Source organism: Podarcis liolepis (genome assembly GCF_965112155.1).
Source record: "Podarcis liolepis genome assembly, chromosome: 12".
Classification (NCBI taxonomy): domain Eukaryota; kingdom Metazoa; phylum Chordata; class Lepidosauria; order Squamata; family Lacertidae; genus Podarcis; species Podarcis liolepis.
In genome coordinates, this window is record NC_139563.1 from 30,871,771 (window position 1) to 30,898,667 (window position 26,897).

The 26,897-nt window shown below is 43.6% G+C and overlaps 1 protein-coding gene across 14 annotated transcripts in view; it reads right to left on the reverse strand.

Annotated features, from left to right (window-relative positions):
* The window catches only part of THSD7A (thrombospondin type 1 domain containing 7A), a 269,706-nt gene that overhangs the window by 30,519 nt on the left and 212,290 nt on the right, over positions 1-26,897 (reverse strand). For all 14 annotated transcript variants that reach the window (XM_083467766.1, XM_083467769.1, XM_083467767.1 and 11 more), the window contains one exon: positions 5,769-5,947. In XM_083467766.1, coding sequence (XP_083323892.1) covers positions 5,769-5,947 — 179 coding nt within the window. The remainder of the gene's footprint in view (positions 1-5,768; positions 5,948-26,897) is intronic.

The window sequence follows — 26,897 nt, forward strand, 5'->3', positions numbered from 1 at the left end:
ATGAAGCCAGTTGCAGTTGTATACATAAACACATGACAGGTAGCATATGTACATTCTTAAGGAAAAGTTACACCCAGAGGAGGCAAACAAGGCACATATTAGGGGATTTTATCTTGAAGCATGCTTGAAGGCAGTGCATCTGTTTCACAGACTCTTACCTGAGCCTGGGGCAGGTGTTGGCCATGAACGCAAGGGAACAAGCAAAGGTAAATAAAAACAATAGTTAGGAAGCAAAATGGATAATCGGAAATAGTAACGCTGCTTCAAAGCATGAAGCTCATGAACCTAAAAAGCGGCAACCCTTGCAAAACGCAAGGGTGAGCCCATACTTAGAGCAGATCCATGGAAATCAATGAGACTTAAGTTAACCCCACCGTTTTCAACAGGTCTGCTCTAAGCAGGTTTCTGCCTCTATTCTCTCACATTGCTGGAAAGCACTTCTTTGAAGCTGCTGCCTAGAGATGAGCTTCTGCGGAATGGCTGAGCTCTGACTGCAGAGGCAGACCTTGGGATCTTAAATTTCAATGTGGCGTCCTGTGCAACACCCAAATTTGGCACCCCACCTTTTGCCTTCCAGTCTACTTCTTAGTTGCAACACCCCCTGCAGCTCCACACCTAGTGTGACCAAACTGGTTGTGTCCCCCTAAATCCACCCTGCTTGTAGCACATTATTAAATTATTATTCTCTGTCCATTGATGGCATTGATCATTTACAATCTGGTAAATACATGGCCTCCAGGACACATTGCTGAAAGGCCTTCTTTTGGTCTCAACCACCTGGGGAATACCACTGGAAATGGAGGTTTCTTTCCACCAGCCCACCAGGGAGCCCCTGATGACAGGCTTCCCTCTCTGCTAGCGGTCCAACTCTTACGCCACATCCTAAAGCTTCTCAGTCACCCTCCCAGGAATGATAAGACTCTACTTTTAGTTGGTGTACTATTCATCCACTGTATGTTATCTGTGATGAATAAGCAATGCTTCTTTGAAACATTATTGGTGCCTCTTCAACATCTTATAGTCTGTGGAATTTGTTTATTTTATGTGCTTCTTACTGGGGGGACGGGGTTGTTTTTACTGGTGCCCACTGTTTCGGCTATACAGGCCTCTGATTAAGAGCCTTGTGTGGCTAGATACACATTTGAGACAGAGACTTCTTTGGTCATTAAACAATTCTCCTGAAGCTGCGGAATTTCTTTGTGTTTGTTTCATTTACAGTATCTAAGAGAAAAACTAAGAAGTCATTCTTTTGCTTTTGTAATTTAGGAACCTACAGTTTTCACTTGATTTCAGTTACCTAAGTTACAGTGCAATTCTAACTGTGTCTACTCAGAAGAAGGCTGTCTTATTGAATTCAATGGGGCTTCCTCCCAGGTAAATGGGGTTAGGATTGCAGTCTTAGTCCATTCTCTACCCCTTCATTGCCCGAGGTGCCTAACAAACATTTAAGAGAGGGTAAAATCCATCAACAATATAACAGAATGTCCGATGAATAAATTAATTTAAACTCTTCTCTGGGTCTACACCATCTACTGAACCTTACCTTTATGTTTCAGTGTCTTATGTTATAATGCTTTCCATGTGCTGCTTTCATTGCAAACACAGACTTGTATTTAGCTTCTTGATTTCCTTTAAGCTGGAGATAAGGTGCAGATTAATTACACAGCCTCAAGCAGCTGTCTGGCCACTGACACAGGCTGCATGTGTGGGATTTCCACACTTACAGATTTAGAGCAAAGTGTATTTAATATTAAAAGATGTATCCTCTAAGGCTAAGCTTTCGGCTCTTTAGAACCAGCGTGGGGGGTGCAGGGGGGGCCGGCCGCACCGGGCGCAACATCTGGGGGTTAGGGTTAGGGGGTGCAAATCCACGGGTTAGGGGGCGCAAATCCACGGGTTAGGGGGCGCAAATTATTTGTCTTGCCCCGGGTGCTGACAACCCACGCTACGCCACTGTTTAGAACATCCCATTTGGAATTGTGCTCCAGACTGTATGCAATTGCATTGTTTTTACTGCTGCTGTGGCATCTATTGCATCCAGACCAGCAGTTCCTTACCCCCTGCCAGGGATCTACTGAGAAAACTACACAAGGATACGATACATTCAGGGCCCACTGCATCGGAACACTGCGGTTTGTGATCAGTTGCGAGCACCCCTTCTTGCACACACATTTTTTTTCTTCTTCATGCAAAACATTCTGCCTCTTTAGAAGGACCAACATTTGTGTCATTGGTCCAGAGCTGCTTTGTATTTCAGCATTTGCCTGATAGCCACAAGCTATCACAGGTGTTTGCATGTAGGCAAGTATAGGTAAAGGACCCCGGATGGTTAAGTCCAGTCAAAGGCAACTATGGGGTGCGGCGCTCATCTCCACTTTCAGGCCAAGGGAGCCGGCATTTGTCCACAGGCAGCTTTCTGGGTCCATGTGGCCAGCATGACTAAACCACTTCTGGTGCAACGGAACATGATGACAGAAGCCAGAGTGCATGGAAATGCCGTTTACCTTCCCACCGCAGCGGTACCTATTTATTTACTTGCACTGGTATGCTATGCTTTTGAACTACTAGGTTGGCAGGAGCTGGGACAAAGTGACAGGAGCTCACCCTGTCATGCAGATTTGTACGCCTGACCTTACGATCAGCGAGCTCAAGAGTCTCAGTGCTTTAGAGATGGCGCCACCCACGTCCCATGTAAGCAAGAATATAAACATGTATGCAGGTGAATGAGCAATGAGCAGGCTGGCAGAGGAGCTCCTTCTTCTTTACTTAGCATGGAAACTAAGTTGGCTGTCAGATTAGAGAAGTTTCCTTTGCTGTACAGAAATGCAGTGGGCTGCTGTCTCTCCTCTGCCAAACCCCATATAAGCTAGTAATTTTTATGGGTTAATTTACAAAGCTGCTTTGCGCTGTTCTTTTTCTGCCCTGCCCTGTCATTTTCTTTATTATTACTGGTGGATTTGTAGCTATGCATTACAGCTGCTCATCTAGAAACTATGTTGATTTTATCTGGCACTTTCTTTAGGTTGGAGGGGACGGTGGGGGGGGAAGCAACCCATAACCATTTCCCAGTCCATGGAACCATCGCGGGAAAAGCCTATCCAGTTTCAGTAAACGGTACCAATAGATGGGTTTGTGTGTGTGCAACAGGGCAAATTCAGTTCAAAAATTTAAAAGGGCAAGACTTCAATTTTAGAAGGAGGAAGCACATAAAGAAGAGAAACACTTGAAGATTAGCACTAGACTTGGGCAGATCTGGATAAAGCCTTCTAACAAAAAGCCAAGGACGTTATGACACTAGCCACCATTAGAGGGCAGCATCGTTGTAGAAATAAACCTCTCACTATCTTTAGACCACAGATATCTAACCATTTACTATTTTTGTTATCTAGAGAAAGAAAGCATGTTTCTAAGTACTGTGAATTAGTCTGAAAGCAGAAGATTTGGTATCAGCCCCTCCTATTAAAATGTTTTTACCCCGCTATGAATACCTCACTCGCACAACCTAGCCTTCATGCCTACTTTTGTTTGGTGTTAAATTGGATTACAAACTTGGTTTATTAGCTTTAGTTTAACACTTATTATGTTCTAAACTAGAACTAATTACATCCTCTTAAGTGGAAAATCAAATCAGCAGGCCATTTCCTTCTGTGCCTGCAAAATGTCAACACAATGGCATCCAGTAAATGCACATCTTATTTAGATGAGAACCGCCAACATCCCCACCCACCCCCCACACTTTTGTATCTTCTTCCTAGCTCCCCACTACAGGGGAATTTATGGAAATGAAAACTTGGGCTGTTTCATTTGCTGGGGAGAAATGCAGATTAAATCAAAACTCAAGGTGGACATTAATCAAGTCTGAGAAGATGCACAAAACCCTTTTTCTTTTTTTCCTTCTGTTCAGTTTGTCATGAAACCAAGAGCAGAGGCCATGCACATCTAGAGCTTATTAAAAACCCATTGATGGTTCAGCATCAACATTAAGATTCTCCTGCATATGACTATGATCTCCTTCACGCTTACACACAAAGCCCTCCCCATCGCTCCCCTCTTGGTCTGGTCAAAACAGAACATTCCCCTAGAATACCAATGAACCATTATGAATTAGGGCTGTCGCCAATTAAATAAACCTGAGTTGGTAGTTGAGTTTTATTCCATTAAATAATTAAATCTGCATATTATTAAAACAATAATGTTGCTGGGAGTGGGAGAGGGACGCTTTGTTTTTTACATGGCCCATATGTCGCAGGACAAAAACCCATCTTAAAATTCCTTTATTGTGAGAGTGAAAAAGCGATGCCTCTTTTAAGACGGTGCTGGCTATCTTCAGCTTTTATATTTACACACACACACACACACACACACAGAGTGAGCTTTATTATGGCCCATAGACCTAAATGTGCAGTACAACAATAGAATATATTAACAGTTATTAGGGTGTAAGTTTGGCCTAGCTATCCAACAGGGAAGCTTTCAGCCTGTACATACTGATTTATGGTATTTTAAATATCATTATATGTTGGGGTGCCAGTTTTGTGGGTGCAAGGCATCCATAATTCATGGATTTAGTAAAAGTTAGAATTAATCAAGGTTTGATTAAACTGTGCCAAAGGCTGCTAGATGCAGCTTATGCTAATGAGTCAGGCCAGCCTGACAGGACAGGACTGAGTGTAAGGCACAGAGGAGACAAAGATGGGTGATGCCCATCAGGGAACCTATCAAGAGAGAGAAAAGACTGCCAGACAAAGAGGGGAGACCCTCCTCCAGCTGTGTGTTGATGGGCAGAGACCAAAAGGGTTAGGATTTCAAAGTGGATGACGTAAGCCAACAGGGGGGAAGTGTCAGTTCTGCAAGTGGTTTGGGAAGCAGAGAAGCAGGGGCAGAACATGATGTGGGCTAGCTGAGACAGGCTGGAACGTAAGAGACACAGAACATGGCTTTTTGCTCTTCTTGTGAAGGAAGCCAGGCCCTCTTGGGATGTGGATGCTCTGAAATCTCTTCATCTAGGTCCAGGTGGTATATACAGTGCTATTTTTAAAGTTGTATTTTAATCAATTGTTTTTATACCCGGTGTTAGACGCCCTGAGCCTGGTCTTGGCTGGGAAGGGCGGGGTATAAATAAAATTATTATTATTATTTTATTATTATTATTATTTCTCCAGAAAAAGAGGTGCCACAACTCACCATGAACACCTCTACTGTTGTCTTATAATGGCAATGGCACCCACCTGAGAGGTGCTGGAACTGAGTTCTGGCTGGGGAAAAAGGCCTGGTTGTATATATGTGTAAATAAAGCATATATAATAAAGACACCACAGTCTCCACTGTGCCTTATTCCCAGAAGGAAACACAAGCCCTGGGCGAGTGGCCAGGGTCCTTGAAGTCTCTCGCATCGCTCAGTGGAGATGGAGGTTGCGTGTAACAATTTGAGTGTTTTTGATTGTTTAGGGTTTCTTTTTAGTGCATTAAAAACATTGTTAATTAATTAGTCTAAAACTGAATGATTAAAGGCTGCTGTCCTAGTATTAACCAACAAGGACCCCACATGCTAAGAAGGAAAGAAAAGAGTGAGCAGGCATTGAACTGACTCCAAATACATAAAAAGCATCAAAGTGAGGGAAGACAACTTAGACTAAGTGAATTTAAAAAACCATTGGAGGATGCTCTATGTATTTTGATAGCCTTCTCTTCAGTGATGTATTCAGGAGAGAGAACAACTCAGTTTTGAAATGTAAAAGAATGACGGATGGCAATGTGCTGAGAATTACCTGATTGACATGATCCAACTTGGGGCAAGGCCTTCCGCCATTGTAGGGCTTCTCCCGGAGCCATTTGGACCTGACTTTCACCCCACTGCCACAGGATTTACTGCAGCGAGACCAGTTGGACCACTCGCTGAGCTTGCAGTCCGAGGGGCAGGGGATGATGCAAGCTTCCTCGATGTACCCTGAGTGGAGACAAAACAACAGCACAATGCCAGGACATAAGAGCCTTGCTGGAGCAGACCAAAAGCCAAATGAGGCCAGCATCCTGCTCCCCACAGTTGCTAGCCAGATTCTTCCAAGAAGCCCATGAGCCTGCAATAGAGGCAATTACCTTCTCTTGCAGCTGCCTCCCAGCAGCTGGTATCCGGGGGCACATCACTGACGAACACAGAGGTTCAGTTTCGCTGGCTAATAGACACTGATACCCTCTCTCTTCCACAGATTTGTCTAATCCCCATTAAACCCCTCTAAACTAGTGGCCATTACTACATAAATGAAAATAGGTACCATGTTTTGTCCTCCCTGAACCGACTGCCCATAATTTCATTGAGTGACCCCCCCCCCACATTCTAGCGCTTGGAGAGACAGGCATGTATATGAAGCCCTCCCTCCCATCAACCTACAGCGTGTGCTTTCAGGATTCAAACTCTGACTTGGCAGGAGTCTGCAAGCGCAGAAATTTCTTCGTCATTAGGACGATATTAAAATTCAACTAAGAAGCAGATACACGCACCCAGAGACAGCGCTGGAGTAATATCTGAGCGCCTGCTGCGGTGTCTTATTAGGATTCATGCTCATCTGGTATCTGTCGTTCTCTGACTTTTTGACAGCTGGAACGTAACTGACGCTGCCCTGTCTCTCATTACATCACTGTCACACTCCACAGAGGTATATTGAATGAAAGGTGTCTCGGGAGTCAGTTTGTCAGCGCACCCCTTCCACAGCTGAAGCAAGGAATATCTCGCGGTGGCTGCAACATATGTTTGCATACCAGCCAGACCAAAGGCGCCTGATCCTCTTGAAACCAGTGAACTTAACATTTTATCTATCGGGTCTAAGAGGGGAGGAGAGTGTGTGATCTGCCACATCAATGATCTGCAGATTAACAGCCATCTGCCCTCACTTGAAGGAAGTGCTCCCAAGGAAACACGGATGCTTTCTCCAAGTGTTGATGGGTTTAAAGGTGATAGTAGTTCGATTAGGCTAAACAAGGGTCTATTGCCACAAGCCTTAGAACTCTCTCATCACCCCCCCCATTCCACCCCCGCTGCCAGAAGACTTTGATGCAAAAGTACACTTTGCATTATTCGGGTGTATAAAATATGCGACATCACTCCCACTAATTGCGAACACAGGTGGTGGTGGCCGACAGAAATGGAGGCGAAGTGGTGCTACCGAGGAACCAGAGGGAGTGATCAGCATGCAAATGGGAAGCCTGAGGTTTCAAAAATGCAAAAGGGGGGGTACACACACCCCTCTCCACAACAGCCCTATGAGGACTGAGAGTGCTCAGCAATCAGGGAATGCTAAGTATCAGCTTGAAAATAAAAAGGGGGAAATTGGGCGTAAGGTGGGAAAGATAGAGCATCTTGAACATCCTGGATTGTCTTAGGAAAGACTGGCTGGCTGGAACATTCCTCTCAATGAGAGAGGATAGGCTGCAATATTTTATAGGTGCAACTTGTACTTTAAAGTACTTGTGCTTATGGTCAAAGGCCTGTACAACTTCAGCCTGTCAATATGCTAAGACTTTTCTTTGGCACCTCCCCCCCCCCTTCCAGGCGTCACAAGCTAATGTGACGTAAGAGTCCATTTAAGCTCCCAGTCTTCAACAGGCTCCCCACCCCACCTCAAATTAAGACAGGTCATTAGGAAATAGCTTGCAAGCTCACCCATTTTAGTTCTAGAATATAAAACAACGGGACTGCAATAAAAAGGAATGTGACTGGCAAAAAACCACACAAGTATTCTTAAACACAAGGAAAGGGTTTCAAAACTCATTTGTGAGCATCTGGCTACAGAACTAAATTTCACTGTTTTTAAGAGACAATATATTCATTTATTTAGGGATTTCTACCTGCTCTGGAAGCAAACGTTACATGCAAACCATTGACCTTGAAAACAATGCACTCAAGGTGGCTATAACACACATACAATCATGTCTGGTTACTCTTTTTTTACCATTCAGTTATTTTTGTACTGTTATATCCGCTTGCTTCTGTAGCAATACAATCCTATGCTCTGTTAATATTGGCGTCGCTGGAGAGCTGCAGGATCCTGAACAAACTACACTGCTGTTAGCTGGTCATCAGTATAGCAAAATCTCATTATCATCCCCCCCCCCCTTTCTGTTTCTGAGGTTTGGGTATGAGGGCTGATATTTATGGAACAAAAACCACAAAGGAGTGCCACAACCCCCTAAGGGGGAAGCATACCGCAAAAAAGGCCAAATTAGAACTAAGCTCAGGGGCTACAGAATGCTGACTTACTATTGTGGAATGGAATGGAATGGAGTATCCTGGGAGAGGGCATGGCTAGTTGACTGGAACACTAATATAGGAGCGCTCCACACTGCAGCATTTTATAGCAGACCCCATTTGTTTCTTGTATTAGTGTAGAGGTATGGCTACATGCAGGCATCCATTGTGTTAAACTGAAGAGCAGAGCAGGCCCATGGCCCTTGCAGAAAAATAATGGGGAGGGATAGAAACAACCCCTTGCATCAATCCTCCTCCCTTTGTGCACCCCCCCCCCCGAATCTGGAATGTCCTTGGCAGTAAAGGATCGGTGCTCTCAAAATAGGACTGGGAGTTTGAGAAGAAGAAGAGGAGTTTGGATTTGATATTCCGCTTTATCACTACCCAAAGGAGTTAACATTCTCCTTTCCCTTCCTCCCCCACAACGAACGCTCTGTGAGGTGAGTGAGGCTGAGAGACTTCAAAGAAGTGTGACTGGCCCAAGGTCACCCAGCAGCTCCATGTGGAGGAGTGGAGATGTGAACCCGGTTCACCAGATTACACTCATCCTGGAACCTTAAGAAATAGCCCTCTGAGCCCAGTTCTCCTCCTCCCCTGGCTACCTCTAGCCAATTCTCCAAGGATCTTTTTGGCAGCAAGCAGAGCTGCTCCTTCACCACTGAAAGGATTGCGTGCTGAGGAAACTGGCCTCAGAGGAAATGCTTTCGCAGTTGGTGCACTTCACTCAGAGATTCATCACCCCGGGGATTATTTCAGCAACAAGAGGGGCATGATTCCTCTCTCTTTCCTCTTCCGAATTTCTGACAGGTAACTGCTCATCTCCCTCATACAGAAACCTTCCAAGTTGCAGCCCCAAACATCTGGAGGCCACCAGGTTAGGGGAGGCTGGTATATTTTTCAAGGGTTCAGTGCATTCTGTGATCCTTACAACATCCTTGAAAGATGAGCCACTTCACCTAGTCATTTATTAAATGCATGGAAGAAGGTGTGGGTGTGTCACATTTGGTACCAAGCTTCTTGTGACTACCACTTGAATATTACTATAGGAAAGAAAATGTGGATATACGATACATGCCAATGTGATAATGTTTGAACAGGCCCTGAGTTAACCAGACACCCCCACATGGCTTAAATCTGATTGCTAATGCCTATGCCCTGTGCTCCCTTGCATGGCTCACTGCCTTGTCGTGGCAAAGGGGCTTGAATAACTCCAAGAAGCTATGAGCTATGCCGTGCAGGGCCACCCAAGACAGACAGGTCATAGCCGAAAGTTTAGACTAAATGTGATCCACCTGGAGAAGGAACTGGCAATCCCCTCCAATATTTTGCCAAGAAAACTCCAGGGACATAAAAAGGAGAAGCGTTGAGAAGAAAGTGAGAGTTTCCAAAGCATGCTCTGGTTCATGGGGTCAAAGAGAGTCAAACACGACTAAGATGACTAAACAACAACAGCAGCAAAATGCCCTGTGTTGATGGCTGATGCCAGGGTAGGGAATGCCTACCCATAATACAGTTGTACACCACCTCAATCTCTGAGCAATGCAAGATTCCAGGGGTTGCAAGGAGCTCACCCAGGGTTGAGTTTCCTCAGAATGAGGACAGCAGAGACTGTGCTGCCTTTATATGACTTATTTACACATATGTACAACCTGAGCCTATGATGGAGGGGCTCACAGCATTAACAGCCCAAAAGGTCTTCCTTTTCCCATAGCCGTACAACCTTGGATCCAAGCATGGCTCTCATTCTCTGGCTGCTGCTAGCAGCCTGATTCTAGCCCAGTTCTCACACCCAACTCTGACCACTGTCTTCTCACTACCACCCAATTTGCCCTCTGGCACAGAGCAGCTTCATTTCTTATACTAAGGACCCACACTTAGGGGCCATTAACTCGCCAATAAACTTGCCTGGCTCTTTCAACAATGGAAACCCCCAAACTTGCAACAACACAAACATCCCTGTATCACTAGCGCCGTATGGGAGACAGAGACTGCAGCAGCAGACATGCTGTAATGGTAATAAACAGATCACCTAATGCAAAATGAAATTTGAGAAGCAGTTAGGGAGGCAGTATAGAAAAACAAGATACATGCTTAGCCAGTGCTTTCAGAAGCATTTAGAACAGACAAATATCCAATGCAAGAGAGTAAGTGAGCAAGGACTACAGCAAGCTGGTATCATATGAGCTGTATTTTAAAGATTTTTTTTCAAAAAAAGGAACACATGCTATTACATTCGTAATTTAAATGATTTAAAATCGCAGTCTAATGCATCCAATATTTAGTACTTGTGGTCTTTTATCCCAAACTAACTGCAGCATGCCCATCACTATATTAACAGATTGCTTATGTAAGCGCAACTGAACAAGCTTCAGGGGTGCATTGCAACAAGTCTATGGGCATCCTGCCCATGGAAAAGTTAGACGGGACTGAAGACAAAAGCCACATACTCTCTGGGAGTTGGTTTTTCGGCATATGTCGGGGGCTTCCTGGGACTCATCTGCGTTGGCTGATTACGGTACCATTCAAAACTACTTTGATGCACGAGGCATCGGCACACACAATACACAGCCAAGAGTGGGGAACCTGCAGTCCACCAGATGCTGTAAAACCTTTGTGGGAGTTGGAACTTAACTGGTTAAGTTGTTCCCATGGTGCCTCAGCATTCTGACGTCACTTTTGGAAGCTCGGGAGGAGCTTGAGGCAAAGTTTGCCAGTCCCACTCTGTGTTCCGTGGGGAAAAGACGTAGCCTGTAATGGCGGAGAGGAGCCCAGGAAATCCCTGGGGGAAATGTCGGAATAAATGCTGTAAATAGACGAACTGGACTCTGTGTGTTTGTCTGGAAGCTGAATCAAGCTGGTGACAGTTCTACACCGCTGTGTGAAACTCTGCTGAGCCGTGACTGAGTGGCGCAGCTGAGGGAAGCGCGCCGGACCGGGCAGCCATATATCGCTAATCGAGGTTCGTAAATCAATTAGCGGGGGTCACGGCTAATAACCAAAAGTCACAGGTTATGGATGACCCTAAATCACCGCTTGTAAAACTGTCACGGGAGCTGTAAAATCTGCGGTGTCGAGCAGAGACGGCAGGAAGAGCAGGCAGAAGCAAACAAGCAAGCTGCAAGACGCAGAGAAGTGCCTGTGTTGCTGAGAACTGCGCAGAGCTGAGATATCGTTTCTCCAGGGAGAAAAGCCAGTGGAGCTGACGTTATTGTAAGTACAGCTTGGGGCCCCTTGGGAGAACGGAAGAGGATGGCAGGCTGCCAGGTCTTGGAGGACTGTGGGAGGCTCACTTTAAGAAGTTGGGCAACCTGGCTGCTGATCTGAAGTCTACTGTTCTGGGTGCCAGGAAGCCAGAGGCCGTTCAGCGCTCCAGGGTGTTTGTGAGGCTGGAGGCGGAAAGCAAGGGCCGGGAGATGGCTGCTTCAGAACAGAAAGACAAGATGGCGCTGATCACCTACGTGAGAGCCGGTGCACAGCTGGGAAAGGCTGTGGGCCCCAGAGGGGGGGCAAAGGGACTATTGGCACTTGGAAATGTACTGCTGTGTTTGCTGTGAAGCTTCAGCAGGAGGCCAGAGCCCTGGAGAAGGACTACAAAAGCCTAAAGATGGCTGGAGCCCCTGTCCCTGATGCTTTAGCCACTAGGAGTGCTGCTGAGCAGGTCGGGGGGGCGGAAGGTTTCCAAAGGCACGTTTAAAGTTTTCCGCTGTACGTGCTGGAATGAAGTGGAGGTTCAAAGGGGGCGGAGCTGGCAAGGAGTGCTTTTCCGGAAGAAGGAGAAGGAGGCCAGCTGGGAGGAGCCCCGGAGCAGTATTTTTCCACTGGAGTTCGTCATTGCTACAGGCTTCAAGGCCAGCCATCTGCTGCAGCGGGAGATACGTGCTGCAGAGTTGTCTGGGAACTCTGAGATAAGTCCAGTCTTCAGAGCAACGCAGGATGTTGCGGTTTTCGGACGCTGCCAAGGACGGAGGCAGCGGGACGTTTGTTGCTTCTATTGGCAACTGTGGAAAACAACTCCAGCCAGGACACGAAGACACGCTGGGTGTTTTGGTTTCTGCTATCAGGCAGCACCTGATAGGCAAGCTGCGGAACTGCAGGGCTGTTTTCAACAGGAACAATTGTTTTGTTGGCTAACGTGTTTTTTCTCTCCTTCACAGGAGGAGCTAGAGATCTGCGTTGTGCCGGGACTGAATAGTTGTCAGTTATCTGTATCTGCTCTAACGAAGCAGGGGTTCAAAAATGTGCTTTGAAAATGACACCTGTTCCATTTTCAGAGGGGGGCGACAACTGGTCAACGTGCAGAGGGAGAACAATGTCTTTGTTCTGGAGACACCTATGGAGGGTGGTGGGAATGCTGAAAAAACACAGGCGCAGTGTGCTAAGGTTCCCAAAGATGTGCAAAAGTTGCACAGGTGCACAAAAGGGTACAAGCTCCGGAAATGTGGGAGGAGGTCCCAAGGGTGCAGGGCATGCAAAGGTGCAAAGGTGCTTGGTTTTCCCGGGTTTGGGAGGGTAGCCAAAGAGCCCTTTGAGCTTGTTCACACAGATCTGTCAGGACCCAAGAGGTCTGAGAGTCTGGGTGAGGCCAGGTATGTGCTGTCGCTGACAGGTGACCACAGCCAGGTTGGCTGGTGTTTCTCTCTCAAATCACAGGGGGAGGTGGCGCAACTGTTCCAGGATTGGGTTGCGGAGGTGGAACTAAGGTTCTCCACCAGGGTGCAAGGGTTCAAGAGCGACCGAGGGTCACAGTTTACTGGGTCTGCTCTGGAGGAATTTTTCAAGGAAAAGGAACTACGTCACCAGGTGACGGGTGCAAAGTCTTCTCAAGGGAGAAGGGAGGCTGTGGCTGAACCCAGTGATGGGGATAAGGTCCAGAATCAGGGTTCAGATCCCGGTGATGGGGGCCAGATCCAGGGTCAGGGTTCAGGGCAGGTTTGGGCATCTCCAAGGGTTGTGAAAGGAGTGTCCAGGTGTGAGGCTTCATCTCCGGTAATGGAGAAAGCTCACGGAAGGGTTGTCAAGTCAGAGGGGGAAGAGTCTGACGGAGAAGACACAACTGCTGGCCCTAATGGGTCAGTAGGGTATCAGGTCACAGGTGCGTGGAAAAGTGTCGCACAGTGTGATTCTGGGAGTGTTGAAGGGGTTCAACAGGTGCCTGGGAAAGATGCCGGGAAGGGGCACAAGGCAAAGGGGAAGGTGTTGAACTCAGAGGGTCTTGTCAGAATGTGATGCAAGAGGGGGTGTGGGAGTTGGAACTTAACTGGTTAAGTTGTTCCCATGGTGCCTCAGCATTCTGACGTCACTTTTGGAAGCTCGGGAGGAGCTTGAGGCAAAGTTTGCCAGTCCCACTCTGTGTTCCGTGGGGAAAAGACGTAGCCTGTAATGGCGGAGAGGAGCCCAGGAAATCCCTGGGGGAAATGTCGGAATAAATGCTGTAAATAGTCGAACTGGACTCTGTGTGTTTGTCTGGAAGCTGAATCAAGCTGGTGACAGTTCTACACCGCTGTGTGAAACTCTGCTGAGCCGTGACTGAGTGGCGCAGCTGAGGGAAGCGCGCCGGACCGGGCAGCCATATATCGCTAATCGAGGTTCGTAAATCAATTAGCGGGGGTCACGGCTAATAACCAAAAGTCACAACCTTAACTCCCATCCCATCAACATGGTCCGTGGTCAGGGTTATGAGAACTGGAATACAACACCATCTGGAAAGCTGCCGTTTCTCCACTCCAGCTCCACAAAATGGCCTCAAATATGTTTGCAGTGACCTGCAGCTCTTATAACAAAGAGTCTTAGGTAAGAGTAACAGAAAAATAGAATTGTAGATTTGGAAGAGACCTCAAGAGTCATCTACTCCAACCCCCTGCAACTCAGGAATCTCAACTAAAGCATCCGTGAGAGATGACCGTCCAACCTCTGCTTTAAAACCTCTTAAAGACCAAGAGAGTTATTGAGGCATAAGCTTTTGTGGACTAGAGTCTGCTAGAGATGCTGGATTATTTCAGTTCTCCAGTGTGTATATTTGCAAAGACAAGCAGGTTCTTATAGCTCACTTCGGTTAGGAACAGAAAGATCCAGCTGTCCCACCACCTGGACTGCTTCATTTTCATTTCTCTGGTTAGGTAATGCCTGTCATTGGATTTCTCTTTTCCATCAGCTTCTGTTTAGCTTGTTTATTGCTAAATCAACATATTTGCTGCTTTAGTCATACTATGTTACTATTCTGTTATCAGGTTAGTGCACAAAGTTGTCTATCTTGGTAGACACGAGAAAAGCAAATATTGTCAACACATCACCACAAGATAGTCCGGGCAACCCAGTATTTTTCCACACCAGCAGAAACACCACTCTTCCCATTGTGAGCAAACTCAGAAGAGAAGTCAGATGCTGTGTTTCTCTATGACCAATACAGAAGTCAGCCATGTATCTCTTTAAAAAGTAGGACTGGAATCCTAAACACACCTACCCCATGAGTAAGTACTACCGAACCAACTTCTAAGTAAACATGCACAGGACTATGTTAGACTGCAAATGTTCAAAAGAGGAAAAAATGCACCCACCAAAATAATTAAAGTAACTGTTTTGTGATTGTTAGTTAATCCTAGTCAAGATATTTATGGTTATGTTGCAGTTCTAATGGACTAACATGGCTTTGGGCAATTAAATATACGAATTGCAGGGGACTATATAATTTGCATTAAACATTAGCTTTTTATAGCACATTAAATATTACACCAAGTAGATTCATACATTTAAACTAAATGATTAAAAACCTGATACTGATAGCAAACATATGTTCTTTGCAGTCCTTGGGATATATCTATAGCTTTGTACTTTCTCCCTATACAGGAAGTACTTTTTCCTATACTATTAGGAAGCAACAGGATAGCTCCTAAGTACTTATTTTGCATGCCTTCTTGCCTTCCTAACAGAAATACCAGACTATCCCCTACCAATGTAGCACTTCCTGTTACACCTACATGGATTTTTAGATACAAGTCCTCTTATAATTCCAGACAATAGCAAACGCTCAGAAAGACTACTATGCCCATCCCAAAGCCGAGAATCATAAACTATGCTTTGTTAAATGTATTTACAATGTCATGCGATGTGACTCATGATGAAACTGGACATCTGCAAAATTGGTTAAGTCTTAATTGTAATGGAAAAATACTTAATTCCAGCCTTTTGACTTGATGTTCCCAACAGTTGGCCAAGACATTTATCATCTTTCACATGCGTAGACCAAATGTTCTTCCATATTTCTGTTTTAATAACACAAAGAAAAATGGATGTAACCACTCATACAGAAGAAAACAAGAGAGACACAGAAGAGCAAATGGCAAGGAGAAATCAGAGGAATGCAAGTATGTGTATGGGAGGAACAGATGCAGGATGATATGAGAAGAGATAAACATGCATGTAAGACTAAACCATTATTGATTGAGCCTAACTTCTCTGAGTTTTCATGGGCTCCATCTCCCCTTTCTTACTCTGACTGGTACAGTTGTAAGGAAGTGATCACAACCTTCAGCTTCCATTTTATATTAGCCTCAGTTCAGCATGTCATCCAACCATGGTTAATTTAAACAAGCCAAGTACAAAAACCAAGGTGTGAAGTCACCTTGTTTCTATTACCAGTAGCTAAGCTTAATTGCTGTTTGTTCAGGTGTGGATGAAATACGAGGCCTGTGGTTAATAAAAACAAAAACAAAACAGAAGCAAAAACCTTTTCCTGGAAGAAAGGACAGGGGAGTGGGACTGGTGTAGTGGTTAAGAGCGGTAGTCACGTAATCTGGGAAACCGGGTTCGCGTCTCCGCTCCTCCACATGCAGCTGCTGGGTGACCTTGGGCCAGTCACACTTCTGTGAAGTCTCTCAGCCCCACTCACCTCACAGAGTGTTTGTTGTGGGGGAGGAAGGGAAAGGAGAATGTTAGCCGCTTTGAGACTCCTTAAAGGGAGTGAAAGGCGGGATATCAAATCCAAACTCTTCTTCTTCTTCTTCTTCTTCTTCTTCTTCTTCTTCTTCTTCTTCTTACCCCACCTATCTGGGTTGGTAAACTCTAAACCATGGTTTCGTGTTACATCTGAACCAGCCCACAGAGTGACCCTATCATGAATAAGTGATTATTAAATGAGGTACAGATGAGACGTTATGGGAAAAGGACTGACTTCGAACACCTTGTTCAGGTATTGGAAGTTGATTCATGAGACCCTCTTGAACAGAGTTGGAAAGATCTTTCGGTTTCTCATTCTTCCAGTCTTTGGTTCTTCACATTTCTGCAGCAATTTGCAAATGTTTTGGGTTTTTTTTTTAATTCTCATGTATATTAGCATTTTAATGTGAATTTCTCCTAATAAACATATTTCGGTACAGTTCCGAATAATGCATATGTTTCAGGAGGCAATTTCCACTAATATAGTGCATTTTTTGTATGTTATTTTTACTAAAATATTATTTTTAGGCACAATGTCCCCTAATATATTATTATTATTATTATTATTATTATTATTATTATTATTATTATTATTAGGCTTGGTTGGATAACTGCATCACAAACTTTGGATAAGTGCAAATTTCAAAGGATGGCTGTTTTTTGTTCTGGAAAGTATGGATTTGATATATTCCTCTATAATATGAACTGAACCAAATTCCTCCCTCATCCCTACTCATGAATCACCCAGTTTATATAGGGAACCTGACTTCAACAACTTATCCTTGAAAACGGCACCATGCTAGTTAGCACTATTAAAGGATAAGTGAGTCGGGGAAGAAACCGAGTAGATGTGAAGGGACAGCTGTTCAGATGGCAGCCCTATTAAAATATAAAGTGGGATGTGTGGTCTTTTGACATGAAAAGAAGAAAGGGGGGCATGCTGGAAGTGAGCCAAGCTGAGAAAATAAGTACTTAAAAAGAAATGTAATGTAATGAGGTAATGCAGGGGAGGAGGCCAAGTTGTTTTGATTCTTTGACCTATGGGTTTTTTCATGTAAAGCACGGCTGCCTTGAAGATATAGGACTACAACTCCCATTGTTCCTGAACACTAGGTATGCTGGCTGAGGCTAGTGGGAATTAACTGCAGCCCAGCAACATTTGCAGGGTCACAGATAAGTCTCCCCTGATGTAAATGATAAATTGATGTGCATCTGCTATATATGTGAGAAGAGGGTAGGGATGAAATATATTGCCTGCCTGTTAAGTCTTAATGTGGCCCTGAAAGCATTACACCGGATCAACAGAGTTTAGGAATTATACCTGAAAGTCCGGTAAATATAGTACCCCAGATGAATCTGCCACACAACTTAGTCTGCGATCATAAAGGTATATATATATATATATATATATATGCAGGTTTTGGTGTCTTCGGGTGTCTTCCCGTGTAAGAGTTGGGGTGTCTAGGCGACGTTTCGACGAGGTCTCACTCGTCATCTTCAGGCTGGTGCTTACGGCTTCTTGTTACTGGAACAGAGCAGGATCTCAGTGTTTGAGTTCCTATAAATAGGAAATCACTCAAGATATCCCTCAAGTAACCAAGGAACAAAAGAAGAAAAGAACTCAAACACTGAGATCCTGCTCTGTTCCAGTAACAAGAAGCCGTAAGCACCAGCCTGAAGATGACGAGTGAGACCTCGTCGAAACGTCGCCTAGACACCCCAACTCTTACACGGGAAGACACCCGAAGACACCAAAACCTGCATTCCTGTACCCGTGAAAATCTACGAAAGCATATATATATATATATATATATATATATATATATATATATATATGCAGGTTTTGGTGTCTTCGGGTGTCTTCCCGTGTAAGAGTTGGGGTGTCTAGGCGACGTTTCGACGAGGTCTCACTCGTCATCTTCAGGCTGGTGCTTTCGGCTTCTTGTTACTGGAACAGAGCTCTGTTCCAGTAACAAGAAGCCGAAAGCACCAGCCTGAAGATGACGAGTGAGACCTCGTCGAAACGTCGCCTAGACACCCCAACTCTTACACGGGAAGACACCCGAAGACACCAAAACCTGCATTCCTGTACCCGTGAAAATCTACGAAAGCAAATATATATATATATATATATATATATATATATATATATATATATATATATTCTCTTCCATGGGGTTGGATTAAAAGCCATAAAATATGGGTTGACTATATCACCATCCCCAGTTTCTTGGGCAGTCTTCTATACAGATTAGTTACAAAGATGGATAATAATGATCCGAGCAGTATAAATGGGAAAACCTTCAAATAATAAAAGTAAAAAATGGAGGGAGAGCAGACATGAGCTTTTCTCCAGCAAAACAAAAACCCTCGTTGTAATTCATAAATAACCCAAGGTTTATCATGTCAGACACATTTTCAAAAGATACAGCTACATCACAGAAAGTGGGTGAATCAACATTTGCAGCTACACATTTGTAGAAATATAAACTTGGAATTGTGCACCCATGTATTATATAGATACTGATATTCCAATATATATTTGCTTTGTGCAAGTACAGAACTGATCTTCTAGGTTTAGTGAAGGACACCACTTCTTGAATTTCCCTTGACTTTCAAAGGTATTTACAGTCTACCTGACAGTATTTGTATTCATGGCTATGTCACAGGAGCCCATGGAGTGATGAATTGAACAACGGCATGTCTTTTATCTTGTTTTCAGGATTAGCCTCCAAGGCTTCAGTGGCACACAGCAATTGATCTTCTGCATCAGCAGTTTGGTCCCTTCTTTACTGAAGAGAGGCTTCCCTAGTTTTTCATGCTAATGGACACCTCACAGGTCATGACTCACTGCAAGATTAGAAACGATGACACTAGTTAAAATGGCAAGAGAGTCTTCCTTGCGCATCAACGTGCTATGATGCAGCAACCAGACACGGACGAAAAAACACAGCACCTTTTGACTAAACTGCTATTGAATTCTCTCATCAACATTTATGATTATCATGCCATCATGACACATTCTAGCCTTTGCAAGAAGGCACTATATCTTTTATTCTAATATCTTGATCCTAAGCATGTTTATTGGGATGCAAGTCTCACCGTTTTAAGTGGAAAGTACATCAAAGCAAATGATTTCAGGTTAGTGACAGAACTATTTGCCCTCATCCTCCAATTTGCCATTAAGAAACACCTGTTTTTCCCTACACTGGTTTTCCATACACGAACATAGGCACACTCATAGCAGGTAAGCTTAAGAGTGAATTCTGGGACCAGTTCTTAAGAACATAAGGAGAGCTCTGCAGGATCAGACCAAAGGCCCATCTAGTCAGCATCCTGCTCTCAGTGTCCTTTGAGAAGCCCGCAAACAGAACATGAGCACAATAGCGCTCTCCCTATTTTGGCTCCTCAGGAACTGCTATTCATCGTATTCTGGAATGAATACTGGAAGTTATTGGCTAGTAATCATTGCTATCTCCTATGTCTAATCTTTTGAAGCCACCTAAGTTGGTGGCCATTACTAAACCTTGCTGTAGCTGCCCTCTACTCATGCCACAATATTATGTTGTTGTTGTTTTCCCGTTCAACTCACACTCTTATCATTTCATATTTCTGAGTCTTATCAATTGGGCTCCCCTGCCAATACATGCTTGGCAAACTTGACACCCAACATCTGCCAGGTGCATGGAGGTCAGGAAATGGAAGGTGTGCCACAGCCTTTGAAAGACTCAATTTCTACCTGAATCTCACTGGATTTCATTGTATTATAAAAATTGCATCAAGAAAGTAAAAAAGCAATAATCTATGCATACCTGAATGGGACAAATGCAAAGGCAGTATAATCTTGGGAGCTATTTGAAGCATCTCATGAACATCACACATTTCTTTTAGAAATACTAGGGGCTGCCAATCCTGCTAGCTCTGCTTGCCAATCCCATCCACCCACCCCACAACCCTTCACTGTAAGAAAAACAATAGGGCCTAATTTGATCAGTGGAATGTTGGGTGTCTGGTGGGCGGGGCTTGTGTGTGTCCTGTCAGTTAAGAGGGACCAATAGCCTCTTCTCATTTTCTTGCCTCAGACTAGCCTCTCATGATGTTGTTTTAGTTTCTCTCAGACATTATGTTATTTTGCTACAGTTTTATTATTAAACCTTGCTTACATTTACGCAAGCCACTTAATTTTTCTCAAAGAAGAAGAAACTCAGGGGAAGAATGGTGGAATATCCTAAATTTGGGTGAGGGAGGGGATATTCCCAGTTTTCCAGGAGGATTGATTTTGTTCATCATCATGCCCACCACCACAACATTCACCAAGCCCCCTCCCCTTACAGCTTGCCCCAAATCATCATCTTCTCCTTTTCCCTGGCAGGCAGGCTGGAAAGGAGGTCAGGTCTGCACAGGGTGAGCTTTCCAATACTCCTCACTCTCCCCCTGTCACCGCTGCTGCAGAGAAGAGAAGAAAGGCGTTATTTCATTCTCCCTTCTCCCACAGCAACCATCAGCAGTAACCGTCGGGAGAGTGGGAAGGCTTAGAAAGTGTCCTGTTACTTCCTGATCACCCCCAAGGACACTCGACTGCTCCCCAGCAACCATTCTGTTTTGTTGCTGCTTTCTTCCTCCTTGGCCTGCAACATTGCCGAGGCCAAAGAGGCAGATTGTCAGGTGCACAGCAGCCACAGAGTAGGACAGGTGATGGGGAGTTGATGCTGGCAGCCAGCAAAAGAGGTTCAAAGACTCTCTCAAGGCAAATCTTAAAAAAAAGTAGTATAAACACCAACAACTGGGAAACACTGGCCTGCGAGCGCTCCAATTGGAGAACAGCTTTTACCAAAGCTGCAATGGGCTCTGAAGATGCTTGAACTCAAGACGAAAGGGAGAAATGTGCTAAGAGGAAGGCACGTTCAGCAAACCCTCACCGTGACCAACTCCCACCCAGAAACCCACATCCCCACTGTGGAAGGATGTGTGGATTCAGAAATGGCCTCCACACAGTCACTTACAGACTCACTTTTAAAACCATGTTTATGGAAGACAATCTTACTCGGCTATGAGTAATTGAGGAAGAAGAAGAAGAAGAAGAAGAAGAAGAAGAAGAAGAAGAAGAAGAAGAAGAAGAAGAAGAAGAAGCCCTACCCTGCCCTGGCTGTTCCTGTCTGGCTTATTTGGGCCGCAGGCTGCCACCCACCACCACTCACACTGCTTCCTCGCTCACCTCCTTGTCCGCCTGCAGTTCTGTGGTTATGCTGCCGTTTGCATGACCGACAACAATCACAGACAAAGATATATTAGAGAGATTGTTCCATCAAGCTCATCAGAGGCAATTTCTCAACAGCACTGTACAGCATGGAGATGTGGAATTCAATAGTACTGGAGGGAATCAGAATATATTCTCATTCACTCTGACCTTGATTTGTTTGTTCATAGTCCACTTTTCTGAATACACGAAATGGCTAAAATAAATTTATAACCTCTGACACATCAGTGGAAATAATATCGTATTTCATAAGGTACATTGCAAGACAAAGTGGAGCTTTAAAAGTCTTTCTTCTGCATTTCTATTTCATTTTACTTTCCCTTCACATAGCTGCAGGGTAGAGTTTGTAAAAAAAGACTTTTTAAAATGATGAAAGAGTACACATAAACAATAAAGCAATGTTTGCAACCACATGGACTCTTTTATAGCATCTGAGAGTTTACTATCAGACGCATAAGCAATTAAATAAGAAATTCAGCACTTCACATGGATACTCCCAACAGCTGTTCTAGAAACATTCACTGATGCACAGATATTCCCCTCTAATCCCCTGCCTAAGCCTTGCAACCACACAGAGCTTTGTAGAGTCAGCACAAATCAATGTATCTCATTTAATTAATGCTAAGGGGGGAAATAATCTCCCACTAATAAGGCAGCAGACAAGCCATCCTGGACTGGTTGACTGTGCCTGAGGTCTTAAAAAATAAACCGACATGAATTAAGAAGTGCATTATGACCTATATAAAAACGTTAAATCTCTCTGGTGCATCAGAGTGCTGACCAAGAGAAGAGTTACAAGAGAAGATGGTCATAATCCTCAATGGTCCGATTATATAGCAGCATTCTGAAATTACAATGGCAAAAGTTGTCTGCCGTCAGTAGCATCCAGCAAACAGCAATGGCTGTGGTAATTTTCTCTGAACAGGGTTCACATGTCATGCCGGTGCAATGGGCTGCAGAAGTTAGAAATACGCACTCAGATTTATTTGAGTAGCATTGGTACTGGGAATACAGCAAGAATAGAGATTCTGCTGTCCGAAGTGCTACAGCCAGCACTGATAACCTGATTGTCCATTATCCATACATCAGTGTTGCTCAAACATTTCACAGAACCATAGAACTGTAGAGATGAAAAGGACCCCAAGGATCATCTAGTCCAGCCCCCTGCAATGCAAGAATCGCACCAAGGAGTCTTCATCAGTGGTGCTTCCTCTCCACTAGACTCTGCCAACAGAGGTGAGTTTATGCTCCATTCAAACTCCTGCAGCTGCCACTGACATGCAGTGTGTGTGTGTAGCATTACAATCTTAGTCTTATAGGATTAAATATGGGCACTAGGTTGATGTTGGTTCGTTTTATGATCAAGCAAAGCTTAAGGAAAGACTATATCTATGAAGGCATGCATGCCCCCACATTTTAAAAGGTTTTTAAAAAATATGGTTGGGATGGTCAAAATATATATTATATAGTATTTGTATTATAAATGGCTTTTTATAGAGTTATTTGAATTGTGGTTTGTTGTCCTTTCAGTGCCCCCAAAAGTTTCCATGAAAACACAACAGGCGATTGAATAGTGCTTTAAAGTTCCCTACATTTTCCAGCACCATTTTGAGTTTTACCACCATTTTTTGTTTCTGTGATCTTATACATTTTGCAAGGTACAATTCTGACACCTTTGTGTAGCGTTGTTTGGGCATAACTGATCCATGTCATTCATATATGTTTTTATAAGACATCTTATAAAAACTTTTGTTCAGGCTTTCCTTTTCCCAGTTCTGGACAGTTCTAAGCATATGAATCCCCAGAACATATTCTGTATGTTTTAATACTGTGTGTATGTATCTTCTGTATATTGTTTTATCAGTTTCAAGTTGCGGTTTTATATTAATGGATACTGTTTCTGTATCATACATACGGTACACTGCTTAAGAGGTTTTTAAAATATTAAGTAGATTAAAATTGGCTGGAGGGACTAAAAAGAATGATAGTTTTGGATCAGAGTGGTTTGATTTTGTAGCGCATGGGGATAAGAAAACTAATGATGTAATGCTGCCATCTCATAAGCTACTTTGTGGAACTCATAGTTGTTTACGCTGAAGGAACCATAAGAATAATCATTATTCTTTATACTGCAATTTGTAGGGAGTAATTTGTGTGTGGTTTTTGTTGTGGGTATTATTCTCTGATACTGAAGCTTAGTTATGTTTTAAGTTATGTTTTTAAATATAAAATCAATACAGAAAAGAAAGAAATGCTTGTAAATAACAAATAAACAAGTTATGAACACGCTAGGATATCCTTATTACCATGTACTATATATTGAAGACATGTAACATTTTCTGTGGTGTTTTCCATTCACAAATTTCGAAGATTTTATTGAGATGTACTGGCATTATGTTGGCTATACTGGTTGGAGACCTTTGAGAAATGGAGATGAAGTGAGTTACACAGTATCATCTGGGGAAAACATCAGTTCAATACAATTAAAATATTTTCTGAATTCCAATAGTGCCTCCCAAAAAAGTCAAATTATTAATGTTCTTTAAAAAATCCATGCCCACATTTGATTTAGATTAAAATTGAAATGCCAAATTGGGCAATGAAATGACTTAGTTTTGACATTGCTACAAAAGAAATGGATCAAGAGAAAAATGATATACAGGAGACATATTGTCTCCAGATCTCACTTTTTTCTTTTTTTCTTTTTAGAAATCTAACCACCACCATCTCCTCAAAAACCCAACACACCAGGGCTTTGATAAGCAATCACAGATGGACAAATATCTAATTTTTGCTGAAGACATATAAACAGATTTGTGAGAGGTTTGTGTGTTGTCTCTCTTGAGATGCCCAAGATGATTGACAGATTTCTTTTATTTGGTCTCTTTCTTTCTGCATTGAAAAAAGAGAGCGATTTTAAAAAAGTATTATTTTTGAAGCATATTGGAGATTACTTACCCCATGGGGCAAGTGGTGTCCAACCTGTTCTAAACAGGTTGCATTCCCCCAAAGGTTCAGGTTTGTAGTCTGGAGGTGTTCATTGATTCATTTGTGTTACTAAGGCACAAGTAGCCTCTGTAGCTGAACAGCTTTTCACCAGCTAAGAATAGTACACTACCTACTTGCCTACCTGGAAAGAGACAGCCTTGCTTCAGTAATCCATGCCCTAGTTACCTCCTGCTTAGACTACTGCAGCTCACTGTGTGGGGAGCTGCTTTTGAAAATGGTCTGGAAGCTTAAATTAGTTAAGAATAAAGCTCTAGGATTCTAACTGAGTTATATACATCATGCCAGTACTTTACAATCTCCACTGGCTTCCAGTCCAATTCAAGGTACTGCTTTCCTTTCCTTTCCTTCACAGCTTGGGACCAAGGTATTTGAAGAATCACCTCTCTCCATGTGTACCTATACCTGGATCTTGAGGTCTTCTTTGGAGGCCCTTCTCCAAGTGTGGTGGTATGGTGACTAGGTACAGAACACAGGGCTTTTTCAGTGGTGGGGTCATTGGTGTGGAATGTCCTCCCCAGAGAAACCTGTCTGATAACCATCTTGGCGTCATTTTGACACCAGGAGAAAATATTTTATCGCTCCCGTCTTTGTAAACCGTTTTTGCTCTCTTACTGTTTGTATCCTATATCCCTAATTTTACTATTGTTTGTTACTGATGCTGGATTTTAAACTGTTCTGTTTCTTGATTAAAGCTGCCCTTAGAATTTTATTACAGGGCGGCTTAGAAATACTGTTACGCAAGTAAGTGAGCCAACATAATGGAAAGCCGTGCATGACCTAACAAAATAATGTGTCATAAAAAGGACGCTGTCTAATTTGTCCAGGGAATGACAGGCCAAAATATTGCCACGTAAACTACCAATCCAGCATAGATATGCAACCGAAAATACAAAGACAAGTTATTGATTCCTTTCAGTTGCAAGAATGGGAGCATCTTCAGTGCTGTTGAGGCTGCTTTGTATGGCACAGCCCAGAGAGATGTAATAAAGAGCCCTGGTCAATCAGGAGCTCCCTCTAGGGCAAGGGTGGGGAACTTTTTTCAGCCTGAGACACATTCCCTTCTGAGCAACTTTCTTCTAGCCACATCCCAGTGGTGGATGAGACCAGAGGCAAAAGCTGGCACAGCAATGAATGTTATTTTTACCTATATACAATAGGGTAGTTTCTGCGTGCGTGCGTGCACACACACACCTCTAACCTCCATCCAAAGAAAAGGCACTATCAGAGTTCAAGGACACATTCTAGTCAGGCAGAAGGGCACTTGGTTATGAAGCAAAACTAGTGAGGGGCGTGGCCTTGGGAGGGGCCCCTGGGCCTTAGGTTCCTCACTCCTGTTTCAGGAAATATCCAGGTCCAGCACATGCTTTGAAACACAGAAGTACAATGCATATGTTCAATACAGGCGTAAACTAAAAACTTAACACATGAAGCAGCTCAATAAGTCTTACTGGAAAAGTGATATTGGAACAAACGTCAACACAATGGAAAGTCAATGGAAAGTCAACCATCTTGTCTATTAATGCTGCTGTCCCTAATCCTGCTGCTACATATCCTGATGGTATACAGGATTAACTCTGCTGTACTCTTGATTTATATTTATTATTTTTATAGGTCACATCAGACCCAAGGTCAGTGGTGTCTCTGTAAGACCATGTCTCACCCAGTCATCTGTGACTCAGGAGTTTCTAAACTTCAGAAGCGGCACCAAAAGAAAAGAAAAGAGATTAATTTCTTTACTGGATAGTGTTGTGTTCTTGTGGCAGACAGTTTGGATTCCATCCAACATAATAAGATTTCCCTTCTGACACTGCAAGATAGCAATTCCATCAGCTCCATTGCCCGCGCTCCAGCTACTCTGTACTGTTGAATAGATGGTTCCTGATTTCCCAGTGTTTTTATAGTTGCTCTTACAAATAATAATCCTTCAGAGCTACAGTGATTGTCACTAGGCCCCTCCTGCTTCTGTCGGACTGAAGGTCTTTCATTATTTTGTGTTACCTATAGTCTAAGGTTTCAAGACTCACAGCTTTTTTTGTGTGCGATTGGAAGCCTTTATATCCAGCTCCCAATTTTCCAAGGTCTTTTCCAAGCTCTCATAAACAGATTGGTTTTTAAACAAAACACCTCACACCAATCTGTGAAAATTGTTTGGAGGCTCGCAGACAATGATTTGCTATGTATAACAGCAAAGAATAGCAAGCACAGTTAATTTGTTATGCAGAGAAGCCACAACTCTCTTAAAATGTGACTCAACACACCTCAGCAGTGTAGAAGAGCTAAATGTAAGCTTCTTCGTTTGGGTACAAATTAACATGAAGAGGGGTTGATTGAGGTCATGCGCCTTGACTCTGCCCCGCAATCTGCTTGTGCTTAAATATATCACTTCCATGGAGACTATGAAAATGCATCTGCTATGCAAAACTTGTATAGCCATGATCTGGGACTCTAGAAAACGGA